Source organism: Panicum virgatum, chromosome 4N (assembly GCF_016808335.1).
Source record: "Panicum virgatum strain AP13 chromosome 4N, P.virgatum_v5, whole genome shotgun sequence".
NCBI classification, from domain to species: Eukaryota; Viridiplantae; Streptophyta; class Magnoliopsida; order Poales; family Poaceae; genus Panicum; species Panicum virgatum.
In genome coordinates this window covers 10,261,609-10,275,000 of record NC_053148.1, presented here as the reverse complement: position 1 = coordinate 10,275,000, position 13,392 = coordinate 10,261,609, and the positions used below count along the sequence as shown (strand labels likewise).

The 13,392-nt window shown below is 51.0% G+C and overlaps 2 protein-coding genes and 1 pseudogene across 2 annotated transcripts; 2 read left to right on the top strand and 1 right to left on the bottom strand.

Annotated features, from left to right (window-relative positions):
- The first annotated feature begins 1,045 nt into the window (after positions 1–1,045).
- Positions 1,046–2,864, top strand: LOC120671462 (peptide-N4-(N-acetyl-beta-glucosaminyl)asparagine amidase A-like). Its single transcript, XM_039951796.1, has one exon. The coding sequence runs from the start codon at positions 1,099–1,101 to the stop codon at positions 2,752–2,754; it is 1,656 nt and encodes a 551-aa protein (XP_039807730.1). The 5' UTR covers positions 1,046–1,098; the 3' UTR covers positions 2,755–2,864.
- On the top strand, positions 2,771–4,516 carry LOC120669110 (annotated as a pseudogene).
- A 6,137-nt stretch (positions 4,517–10,653) lies between these two features.
- LOC120668999 (probable peroxygenase 4) lies at positions 10,654–13,120 on the bottom strand. Its single transcript, XM_039948821.1, has 6 exons — positions 12,814–13,120; positions 12,515–12,628; positions 11,585–11,670; positions 11,383–11,477; positions 11,135–11,260; positions 10,654–10,979 (listed from the first exon to the last, which is right to left on the bottom strand). Exons 1-6 carry the CDS (start codon positions 12,878–12,880, stop codon positions 10,829–10,831), a joined length of 639 nt encoding a protein of 212 aa, XP_039804755.1. The 5' UTR covers positions 12,881–13,120; the 3' UTR covers positions 10,654–10,828.
- Positions 13,121–13,392: the final 272 nt, after the last annotated feature.

Sequence of the window (13,392 nt, the reverse complement as noted above, 5' to 3'; positions counted from 1 at the left end):
ACCAGGGGGGGCATGGAGCCCCTCCAAAGCCTCCTTATAAAGTTTAGCCATGGATGAAGAGAAAGAAGAGGAGGGAGGGGAAAAGAAATTGACTTCAATCCTGCCCCGCCACTAAAAACAACTGTTTCCGATCAAACTGTACTGCTCATCGGAAGAGCACGCATACTAGACACTTATGGTCAAATCTACTGATTGGAAGGCGTAAAAACCAAGAGATCTATACTGGTTCGCCTAGGACGGCGTCCAGTGATGAGAACAACGTTCTTCTTGTTGCATACGGGGACAAGGTCTCGTAATGTGCCACAGCTTCTTGCAGGCGTTGCAGGCTTGCAGTTGGCATGGCAATTGCCAAGCAACTGGCTCTAGTAGCTCTCAGCGGCGAAGTTAACTACGTACTGTTGCCGTTACCCTTGTAGCTGTGGCGGCAGCTGTCATCGGTCGTGTTTTTTCTTTCTTTCATGATTTCATCCATGTAGGATCTTAGTTGTTTGCTTGCTCTACAGTCTCCTCAAAGATGAAAGACTTGCTCAGAAGTGACGCGTGTGTTCAACAGGTCATTGGACTAGGGGCTCGATTTTTCCATTGGTAGGCAATAGACCGGGAGGCGCCGCTTGAGCCGGTGTACGTATGGCCACCGATTTCACGGCCTTACCCCTTGTTTATTAGATGCCTTCAAAATTTCAAAATTTTACAAGATTTTCCATCACATCGAATCTTTGAACACATGTATGAAGTATTAAATGTAGCTAAACAAAATAACTAATTACGTAGTTTGTCTGTAATTTGCGAGACGAATTTTTTGAGTCTAGTTAACCCATGACGGGACAATAATTACCAAATACAAACAAAAGTGCTACAATATTTTACATCTAAAATTTTATGCATCTAAACAAAAGGTTATTTTGAATTTGAATCCATGGAAGACTTTGAAAGACTTTCCAGGGTCGTCCATGAATGGACGCATCCTCCAGGTTGACGTTGACCTGGTGGTCCGTCCGTCCATCCAATAAAAAACGCTCTGCTTCATCAATCTTCCCGCAAAGTTTTAAGCCAAGCTTGCCTAAGAGTTGCCTCCCCACTGATATCAAGTTCTCAACCATGGCCGTCTCCTGCATTCACCTTGTCCTTCTCCTCTGTCTGGTCCCAGCCACCGTCGCCTCACCACGTCGTAATCTACGCATATCCCCTACCGACTTCGCCGCGCTCGACGCGGTCGCGCCGTCCCCCGCCGACGCGTCGCGGCCGACCACCTTCTTCGAGGTGGACCGCCCGCTCCGCCCGCCGCCGGGCAGCTCGGGCCCGTGCTCCACGCTCCTGCTCTCCGGCTCCTTCGCGTTCACCTTCACCAAGCCGCCAGCCACTGCCGCGTACTCCGCGCCGCCCTGCCTCGCCGCGGCGGGTGGACGCGCCTCGGCGATCTCCCTCGCCGTCCTCGAGTGGCGCGCCACCTGCCAAGGAGTCCAGTACGACAGAATCTTCGGCGTCTGGCTCGGCGGCGCCGAGCTCCTCCGCGGCAGCACCGCCGAGCCGCTGCAGAACGGGGTCGTCTGGTCCGTCTCCAAGGACGTCACCAGGTACGCGTCCCTCCTCGCCGCCGGCAACTCCACCCTCGCCGTCTTCGTCGAGAACCGCGTCGACGGCGGCCTCACCGGCGTGTACTATGCCAACGTGACGCTCCACCTCTACTTCCGCCGCACGCCGACGAGGCCGCCGCCCGCCGTGTCTCCCGCCGACCTCATCGTCCCGATGTCGAGAGGCCTGCCTCTGAACGACGGGCTCTGGTACAAGATACAGAACGCCACCGACGTCGTGTCCACGAGCGTGACGTTGCCATCCAACATCTACCGCGCGGTCGTGGAGGTCTTTGTCTCGTTCCACGGGCACGACGAGTTCTGGTGGACAAACCAGCCCGGCGCCGACGCCAACGGCCCGTTCCGCGAGGTCACCGTCCGTGTTGACGGGGTCCTCGCCGGCGCCGCGTGGCCCTTCCCCGTCATCTTCACCGGCGGCGTCAACCCCCTCCTATGGCGGCCCATCACTGGCATCGGCTCCTTCAGCCTCCCGACGTACGACGTCGAGCTGACGCCGTTGCTCGGCAAGATGCTGGACGGCAAGGCGCACGAGTTCGGGCTCGCGGTGACCAACGCCGTGGACGTGTGGTACGTCGACGCCAACCTCCACCTCTGGCTGGACCCTGGGAGCACCGCGACGGCGGCGGGCCTCGTGAGCTACATGGCGCCAGAGTTAGCGGCGACGGCGACGTCCTCCCGCACGACGGCGAGCCGGCAGATCTCGGCGACCGGATGGGTGGAGTCGTCGTACGGGAACATCACGACGAACGCCACGCAGACGTTCGCCTTCGACAACACCAACACCGGCGACACGGTGAACCAGACGACCGTCGCGCACGCCGGCGTCGCCGCCATGGGCCGCGCCGGCGTCCTGTACTACTCGGCGCGGACGCACCATAGCTTCCCGCTTCTCTTGGACTCAGGAGCGGATCAGGTGACCGTCACGCACGGGCTGGAGGAGACGACGGTAGCCGCCGGGCTCTGGTCGTCGGGGCCCAGGTACCAGTCCCTGCGCAACACGCAGCGGAGCAGCGTCGTTGGGGGTGGGGCGTCGTGGGGCATCCGGCAGACGTACAGGTACGAGGCCACCGACGGGTGCTACTCGAGGAACGTGACCAGCAGCGGTTACAGCATCGTGTCGGATCAGTCCAGTGAGGCGTGCGTGAAGGGGCCATTGCGTTGATCTACAGGATCAAGCAATGAATAAGTTTATATATTGCCAGTTTATGGAAGTCTACATCACGCAGTTGTAATTTCAATCCATGGAAGACTTCCAACTCGTTACTGCTCTTAGTTTTTTTTTTTGAAGGCCACCGTCGCCTCACCTCGGAGCCTACGCAGATCCCCGGCCAACGCGTCGCGGCCGACCACCTTCTTCGAGGTGGACCGCCCGCCACGCGGCAGCTCCGGCCGGTGCTCCACGCTCCTGCTCTCCGCCTCCTTCGGCTCCACCTTCGCCAAGCCCCCCGCCGCCGCCGCGTACTCCCCGCCGCGCTGCCTCGTCAAGGCGGGCGGCCGCGCCTCGGCGATCTCCCTCGCGGTGCTCGAGTGGCGCGCCGCCTGCCGGGGAGCCCAGCTCGACAGGATCTTCGGCGTCTGGCTCGGCGGCGCCGATCTCCTCCGCGGCAGCACCGCCGCCGAACGTCATCGTCTGGTCCGTCTCCAAGGACGTCACCAAGTACGCGTCCCTCCTCGCCGCCGCCGGCAAGTCCACCCTCGCCGTGTACCTCGGCAACCTCGTCAACACCACGCTCACCGGCGTGTACCATGCTAGCGTCACGCTCCACCTCTACCTCCGCCGCACGCCGACGACGAAGCTGCCGCCCGCCACGGCTCCCTCCGACCTCATCATCCCGATGTCGCGAGCGTCACCTCTGAACGGCGACCTGTGGTTACCGATCCAGAGCGCCGCCGACGTCGCGTCCAAGAGCGTCGCGCTGCCATCCAACACCTACCGCGCGGTTCTCGAACTCTACGTCTCGTTCCACGAGGAGGACGAGTTATGGTACACGAAACAGCCCGGGTACCAGAACGGCCCGTTCCGCGAGGTCACCGCTCCGCTCGTGTCGATGGTGTCCTCGCCGGCGCCGTGTTCCCGTTCCCCGTCATCTACGCCGGCGGCATCTACCCCCTCCTATGGCGGCCAATCACACCCATCGGCTCCTTCAACCTCCCGACGTACGACATCGAGCTGACGCCTTTTCTGGGCAAGCTGCTGGACGGCAAGTCGCACGAGTTCGCGTTCGCGGTGACTAACGTCGTAGACGTGTGGTACGTCGACGCCAACCTCCACCTCTGGCTGGACCTTGGGAGCACGGCGACGACGGCGGGCCTCGTGAGCTACGTCGCGCCGCTAGCGAACACGACGTCGTCGAAGTCCGCCGACCCCGTCGACACCCACTACCACGCGACGGCGAACCGGCTCGTCTCCGCCACCGGGTGGGTGAAGTCGTCGTACGGGAACATCACGACGAACGCCACGCGGACGTTCGCCATCGAGTACCTCCTCACCTTCGAGACGCTGGACCTGACCGTCGTTGCGGACACCGGCGTCGTCCTGATGTACTCGGCGCAGACGCACGGGAACTTCCCGCTCGGCTGGGTCTATCAACAGAATAGTCTAGCCGTCACGCACGGGTTGGAGGAGGCGACGGTGGCCACCGGCTGGTGGTCGCCGGGGCCGCCGTACCGGTCGCTGCGCCCCACGCAGAGCAGCCTCGTGGAGGACGAGGAGGGAGGCGGCAAGTCGTGGGGCATCCGGCAGACGTACTGGTACAACGCCACCGACGGGTGCTACACTGCTACTTGAGGAACGTGACCAGCAGCAACTACAGCATCGTGTCGGACCACTCCAATGAGTTCTGCGTGAAGGGGACGGCATCCGCTCCGTTGTCACCACTTTAGATCCTATATTTCTACTTGACTGCAACAGTACCCTCTGTATATCATCCTCAAAATAAATATTCTAATGTTGCCAAAAAAATATTCTAATACTCCTCTAAAAGATACCCTCTATTTTCCATACCCTCTATTTTCCACCCTCCGTACGCATCCCTCTCTCCCTTCCCCGGACGCCTCCCTCTCTCTGCACCACCTGGCATGCCTTTATTTTTGGTTGATCGTATTCCACAGTTTGTAGCGGATCGGCCCAAACAAACATTTGGGCTGGCCGAAGCTTTTCTAGCAGGCAAGCCCGTGGCGTAGGAGTTATATATCGCTCGCGTAATGGGTGATTTTTTAGATGATTTTGGCCCACTTACAATTTCAGCCCACAGGTCATGGCTGCCGCTCCTTCTTCCTCCTTGCACCGTTGTTGCACGTGGCCGTTGCTAGGGGCAGGTCTACAGTGGGCTAGGGGGAATCAAACTCCCCTACCTCCCCAAGATCCATGAGCCCCCCACCCCCACCCAAAGCTCCCCTCTTCATTATATTTTTGGGATGAAACATTGAAGAAGAAGAGGCGAGGACGAAGAAGAGAAGGGGAGGAAGAAGAAGAAAGTGGACATGAGCCCACTCTATATGCTCAGACTAGATTCGCCACTGGTTGCTAGGGTAGGGGTTTAGGCACTTCGGGTTAGGGTTAGGGGCTTCAGGTTCTCGGGGTCGGGTTGTCTCCGTCGTGCCCTACTATAGAGTGAGGTCTCCGGTGGTAGGGTAGCGAACGGAAGTGGCGGGTTGTGGGCGGGACGGCAAGGCGGTGGGAGCCGCTGGCCGTGGAGGACAACCTGTTGGCCTGTGGTTGCGTCTAGGGGAGTCACGACGAGTATGGCTTGAGGCAGAGGTGGAGATGGAGGTGGTCGGCGGCGCGGGGGTTAGCGCCGATCAGGGTCGGTGGCAGGAGCGGCTCCGAGGGTGGGAGCCCTCGGAGGCGGAGGTGGCGGAAGCGACTCTGAGGGCAGGAGCCCTCGGAGGCGGAGGTGGCTGGCGGCGCGGTGGCGAGCGCAAGCAGAGTCGGTGGCAGGGGCGTCTCCGAGGTGGAGGTGGCCAACGGCGCGGGGAACAGAAGCTTCCTTGGCTCCTCGCTCGTGAGCTGCCCTGCTCATGGGCCGGTGCCTTCAGGTGAATCATCACCTGAAGTGATGCCTATTCGCGCCCAGCCCATGGTGGACCGTCGAGGCAGCCGCGCCGGAGAAGGCAATTTCGCATCTGACCACGACAAATCCTATTAACAAAGATACAATATAATTAGCTAGAAAGTTATTCTTCAAAACAGAAGTTTGTATGATGGAAATTCATAGACAGACTTCAAAAGATGATACAGGTCCTGCAAAGCTAAGAAAAAAGAAGTCACCTTGGAAGGTTTCCAGAGGAGACTGCGAAGGTAGGTTATAATTAGGGGTGCTTATGCACCCATGAAAATTTTGCAAAAACGATGATACCTAAGAGCATGCGCATCCTTCTTCAATTTGCTTTTGCTTTGCGTTATGATGCCATGTTTGTTCCTGTCGAGGAAGGATACATGCTTGTGCAGTTCTGTCATATTGAAGCTAGAACCGTTAGCTAGCGCCCTCGCACTCACCTTCTCAACTTAACAAAACACAAAGAAAGAAAATAGATTAGTAACTTAATGTGGGATTGAAACAGGCGACCGAAGAGGGTGAATGAGAGCCTTTAAAAATCTCGGTGAAGAACCGACTTCAATTTACTGCTCAAAACATCTCTCTTCTGATCGCCAAGATAACATGAGTCAACTAGTGACATGCTTAGGAATCAAACTTCCACTGAAAGAGAAGCTAAATTACTTCTAAAGCATCCTAATTAAGCATGCAAGGATTAACTAAAAGAAGACCAGATACTAATTAAAAACTAGTTAATCAAGCAAGCAAAGTTTATCAAGAACTAGAGACACGAAGCTAATTAACACAAATCATAGAACATGAATTAATTAGTAGCTAGCTAAAGCTTATAGGAAATACAAACCAGGCCTTCAATCTTTGAGTGGGCTTCTTGTCTCTTGGGCTTGTTGCCCACGTGGGCGCTACCCCGCGAATTTTTTTAATTTTTATATTATTTTATTTCTGATTTGTCAAAAATATTTGTCGAATTTTTTTTTACAAAAATGTCATCCTGCCGCCAGTTCAACCGGCGGAATGAAGGTACCGCCGGATGAACCAGCGGCAGGTGCACTGCAGAAAGCATACCGCCGGTTCATCCGGCGAAAAAGTACTGTAGCGATCCACGCGGACACTGTAGCGACTTACCGCCAATTCAAAAGGCGGTACTGTATCAATTCACTGTAGCATATTTTCAAAAAATTATAACAAATTCATATGGATTCGGATGGTGATAAAATTTATACGAAAATTATAGACCTCGAGGAGATCTACAACTTTGTAATTCAAACTTTTTTCATTTGGAATCATTCTGGTGTTTAAATAATCGACACAATATTTAGATCTAAAAAATCAGATCTAAACAAGTCGTGCTGTTCATCGGGAGTGCACCGGGAATCAGATCTAAACAACTTTATAATTACAACAAGTCTAGCGTTGTTTAGATAAAAAATTCCCGGTGCACTTCCGATGAGCAGCACGACTTGTTTAGATCTGATTTTTTAGATCTAAATGTTGTGTCGATTATTTAAACACCAGAATGATTCCAAATGAAAAAAGTTTGAATTACAAAGTTGTAGATCTCGTCGAGGTCTATAATTTTCATATAAATTTTATTGCCATCCGAATCCATATGAATTTGTTATATTTTTTTAAAAATATGCCACAGTAAATTGATACAGTATGGCCGCTTGAATTGTCGGTAAGTCACTACAGTGCCCGCGTGGATCGCTACAGTACTCTTTTCGCCGGATGAACCGGCGGTATGCTTTCTGCAGGGCACCTGCCGCCGGTTCATCCGGCGGTACCTTCATTCCGCCGGTTGAACTGGCGGCAGGATGACATTTTTGCCAAAAAAAAATTCAGCATATATTTTTGATAAATCGGAAATAAAATAATATAAAAATTAAAAAAAAGTCCCCGCCTGCGCTGTGTGCTCGGCCCTTCCTGGGCTTGTGGCGGCTTGTGGCCTGCTGCCCTGTTGGCCAAGCAGCCCACGCGCGCCCCTCGCGCGGCGCGCCTACGCTTGCGAGTCGCCCTGGGCATTCGGTTAGAACCGAAGGGTTCGGTTACTCGGTTCCTATAGAAGTTTGGTTCCTAGAAAATAAGAACCGGTCGGTTTTTTTATAGTCAGGAACCGAGCAAATTCGGTTTCGGTTAGTTCGGTTCGGTTTCGGTTCTACCCGAAGAAACAGAGACAATCTCTCAACACAGTTCATAAAATCGGAAAAAAATAAAAAAAATCCGAGCGGAGGGGTCGCTGCGGCGCTGCCGAGCCGTGCAGGAGCTCGTCGCGCGCCTGCCGAGGTAGGCGCTGCCACGGTGCCGCCGAGTCGCACACCTCGAGAGGTGTCCGCCGCCGCGCCTGCTCTGGCCGGCGGGTGTGCACCGCCGCCCCTCACCCGCGCGCCGGGAGAAGGGTGGAGGATGAAGCGGTGGCGGCCGGGCGGGAGCTAGACGTGGGTGCTGGATCCAGGCGGGGATCGACGGGCGGTGGCGGCCTGGTGGAGAGGCAGGGCTGGAGCCGGACGTGGCGACGAGACGATGAGGCCTCGTGGAGGACGAAGCACTGGTGGTCGGCCGGACAGGCACTCGGCGGAGCTGGCGGCGGCGGGCAGCTGGCGGCGAGCGGAGGTGCGCTGGTGGGGTCAGCGCGGACGCCGGACGGGACGGGGGTCGGGGGGGATGCCGGGACCGCGCGCGGGGTGCCGGGGTCGCCGCGTCAGGGTCTCGCCGCCTTGGGGTTCGCCGGCCGGGTCGGGGGTCTGGGGGTCAGGGGTGGGCAGCCAGGCGGCCAGGCGGTGGCTGTCGAGTGGACTGGGGGTCTGGGACTGGCCGGCTGGGGGTGGGGTGGACGGGTATGTTAGGGTTTTGGTTGGGCCTTAGCCCAGGTTGATGTCTTCATGGGCTGAATGCATATGTGCTCGGTTCTTTGGTTAACCGGCCTAGGAACCAAAACCAAACCGAGTATTTCGGTTCTTGAGAACTAGGAACTGAAATGGAACCGAAGTTCTTGATTTCGGTTCCGGTTCTTGGTTTTTTCGGTTCAGTCCTCGGTTCTCGGTTTTTCGTGCCCAGGACTACTTGCAAGCATCTGCTTGCTGCACGGTGCTTGGGCAGTTGGGCGCCTCTGCCGCACGCGCTGCACTCTGCCCCGCACCCCTCTGGTTCCTGGGCACAAGAACAGAGAAGCAAAAGGGGAACAAGTAAACCTCCAAATCTTCAAACTTAAATTAGTCCCATAATACTTCATGAAAGGAAACGAAACTTGAGGCAAACATTCGTGACTACTTGACCCAGTAGATTCATAAAAAAAGCTTTACGAAAAAATCGAGTAGAACTCGCGAATCGAAAATCACTCAAAAATACTCAAAAAATGTAATAAAAAAAACATACGCGATTAGGCAAGGAAGAACAGAAAAATCACTTAGCGTGGACTTGAATCTTCAAGTGCGGAGAACATAAGGAGGTTAGGGCCATCATTCCTAACAAAATCTCTACACAAACTCTAACCCGAAAAATAGAAAATAAGAGAGGAAAAATGAAGCTAGGTTTGGAGGTATTCACTCCAACTGGCCATGCCTTTTCTATAAGGTTCTCAGCGAAAGACGAAAATACTACTATGCAAATAACTACGTTATATATCTATGCAGGGGCAAAACGGTCCAATTTTTGGATGAAGCATCGGACGGACACGACACCTTTACGATTTTGCTTCGCCTCGACGCAACCTTCGTGATGGCGCCACGTACCCATCATCTTCACCAACCGGACGCACCGGACGCGCCCCCGGTTTTGAGGCACAAACAGTCATACCTGTCTGTCTAGTGGTCTTGAAGTCCAAATCACCCAAACCATCCATATCCGCTTGGCTGACACGCGACCATCTTGATATCGATGCATGTCCAGTATTCGCCTGCTTGACTCGACCGACACCGTCTTCATCCATCCATATACTCTTGCTCTTCAGTGTACCATGTGGATCATCCGTGACTCCATCCGAACTCCTCAATCTCTCAGTCCAAGCCTACTCACGTTCGTCATTTACCACCCTTGATCCATCGGCACGAACCTTTCGCTCGACCTTCACTGCATCCGTCGACCGCCACGTCGCATCCTGCGCCTAGACACCACGAGCCAAGAGACATCAGATGCACACAACATTGTTAATCGCTCATCATCTAGAATTGACCACCATTGATCCTCACTTAATAGACTCACTCCAATTACTAAACTGATTCGATAAGCTACTGTCATGTTGGGCTAGGAGCATCGGCAATTTGGAAGAAAATGTCAAATCATCCTTGCAGAAAAGGCTGCATGTTAACATCACGGACAGAATCGACCGCAGCGGTAATAGGGAAGCAGCAGCCGGCCGGCCACCCACCATTGCCACCGGCGAGTTTGGTGTCTGATCGTCTCCGGTTGGTATGGAATGGGTTTACCTGGTGAGTAGTGACCCGTGACTGGCTACCAAACTGATGATGGATTGAGGCATGTGGATTCTCTCTGAAAAGGGGAGTAATTTGAATCATCCATCTGTTAAAATTTAAAAGATAACATGTAGAGAGAGGAGGGTACCATAAAAAAGTGTGAAATCACAGAGAATGGGTTTGGTAGTTACTCCTAATGATCCGTATGCATGTATCTCTGCTCTCTTGTTATGCAGTCAGACTGTTGCGCTACATGTACATGATATGCCCTGTACAGATAATCGTCGGCATGTCATTTCTTCTTGCTGGCTTCCTGCAGCCAAAAGCTGAGGCCAAGTTTTCATTTTTGAATGTCAATTTGAGCCTGTGACCAATTTGAATGCTAATACCATTCTTCAATTATTGGCGCATGAATATTTAATTCATATAATCTAGCCAATTGACATTGTTGTGTTCGCTTGGCTGTGGCTGGTGGCTGGTGTTGATTTGTTATGAGAGAACAGTACTGCTGACTAGCTGATGGCTGGTGCTGATTTAGTATGAGAGAACAGTACTGCTGGTTGGTTGGCTGACAAGCCAAACGAACACAACGTTGTGTGCATGAACTACGAACAGGAAGACTTCTCATAATAACTAATGTTGCAGAATGAACAATATTGATTCTTTCAATACAATCTAATGACTGTAATAATACACTATAGGTACAAGCAAGTTATTGGACTTTCACAATTGCTTTCGTATATATTATATTGCATCTGAATGCTGAACTCAATCACATATCACTTCGTGAAGATGTCCTCTGTTCCTCCAACTTGTAGAACACACTGCCATCATATATACCTCTCGCACTATCCTTGTGAAGAAATCCTTCATTATCACTTGCTAGCTTGTATATTAGTCCCCATTCTTTTTCAGGCGCAGCCCTGTTTTTACAGGGAAAGAAAGTTTAGATAAGATGAGAATCATTTTCACTTTTGTTGGGTGTCATATTCAAAAGGAGACATCTATCAAATCTAGCTATACCACCCCCTCTGTATGAGGTTCAATAGTAATTTATAACGCTATATTACAGAATTACCATGATTGAGGGTCTACTGGATCTCGGTTTGCTAGAATCATCTCCTCGATCTCCATGGATGTTAACGCATCTGGTCCAACCTTTGCATGCTTCGTGAAAATTTCTTCAAACTTTTCTGGGACAAACCTACAGAAGTTTTGTATGTTTAGCATGCAGGTAGATTAGAAAAATAAATGAAGAAAACTAATAAGTTTAACAAATATATGTATGGTTGTCATGTTTGTATGTATAATGTTGATCTGAGCTACCTTCCTTTAGCATCATATGCGCCTGTATCACTTCCATGCATTGCTTTATGGATAAACTCTACGTATATTGATAAGTGAGGCAGTGGTGCATCAACCTGCATTGAGTTGAAAAAGGTTGAGAAAAAAAATTCAGTTCCTTACGTGTGATGAATTAACATATCAAACTCATTTGTGCAAGAGACTAAGAAAGTAGGGGGTTTACAGGGCTTGTAATAGCACCAACACCGGCACTGACGGATGCAGCTGTAGCCCTGGCATATTCCACATCACATCCAATTGCAACATATCCTACGGCGCCAAGTGTCAGTTATCAAAGTATGTCAGAAAATTTTACACAGTAATTAATCTTCTAGAAATATTTGGATTTTTCTGATTTTATGTTTTCTTTGGAGCATTTGTGTTAATAAGCACTCTACCTCATCAACGATTGCAATAGAAAAGTTTCGATGACAAGGACCTGATGTGGATATGCAGAATACTGTAGGAATTTCCGTGAAGAAAGAATCAGGGGAGAATGATGAAAAATATAGTTAGTTAATATATGCCCATTCTATGAAAAGAGCGTAGTTTAGCGGGTACAGTTTCTTGTTGTGAAACCTACCCACACGGGTTTTGAGTCCTCAACTTGAATTTATTCCAAAATTTAATCGGCGTTATTCTTTAAATGGCAAGCGACTAGCCCTTCAATAGCCAGACACGTGTATATGAGCATCTGCATCTTTATGGTGTTTCGGGAAAAAAAATACAATTCGGTGCCAACTGATGCAAGTGAGAAACTTATCCTTTAGCTACAAACAAGAAAAATTCAAAAATAAAAAGGCAAATCAACATAGAAGCTGAAGGAACCGCTAGGAAAATTTGAGGCAAGCCATCCATTTCAGTCTTGGAAAGTCATGAAATGTCACTTTCTAATTCTAGGTGCAGCCAAACAGGCCGGCTCAAGAAAAGGATTCCAATTCACCATATGTTCAAACAGGCCGTTATAGAAAAGAACAAAGGTCTAAGTCAATATCTTGTTCCTCTGATTTAAGCACTAACTTGAGCACTCTTCATCTATCAAATTTGACTGGAACATGATTTTTCAGAATTTGCTGTATAATCATTAACCATAAAAGCTAGTAGTTTAACGAACCTTCAAACATCTCTGAAGGTGTAATGATGCCATCTTTATCCCGGTCAAAAAATTCGGCATGCTTTTGGAGTGCAGTCATGTTAGCAAAATCAATCCTTGCTTCCCCATGGTTACCTTACATAATACAACAACAATAGCAAGTGAGAAAATTGAAAAGTGAAAACCTCTATGCAGCAGTATCTTTGCTAGCTGCAGGGGCTATGCCAAGACTTGAGGATGATAAACTTTCCCCTAATTCTGCTAGAACAAAAATGAAATTAAAGATACAGAATAGAAACCCATACTAACTGTCAACTTACAGCTGAATACCCACACAAGCAGGACAGCAGTCACTGCTGTTGCCGGCAATGGTCGCCAACCCAACATCACCACCGGTTAATCCTCCTGCAGATCAGATATTCAGATGTGTGTGACCGTGGGACTGCACCTCACAGCAGGTAGCGTCCCATGGCTCTGCTTAAGTAGCTCTCGGAAGAACTAGCGATAGAGCAGAGGTTATCGTGGTAGTTGGTACTACTAGTACTTTGCTCATTTATGATTGATGCAGATGTGTTCGAAATGTGGAACAAGTTGAAGCCGCATGGGTGCCTATCGGATATGTGGTGTTCGTTGTGGATGCTTGGCAGAAGCTACAACCGTATAGCCAGGATTGGAGCGAGACCGAAGGGCAATGTATCTGCGTCTTTTTTCCCCCTTTTAGTCTACGTGTAACTTTACTAGCCGGTTAAAAACTCGGAGAAAAACGCAAAGAAGAGAGTGAAATTATAAATTTGTATGAATGAAGCTCCAATATAGTACTTATGATACCAAACCCAAATTACAAATTTGTACTTTCTTTTACCTTTATAGTGACAGTAAATATCTAAATAAAACGAATA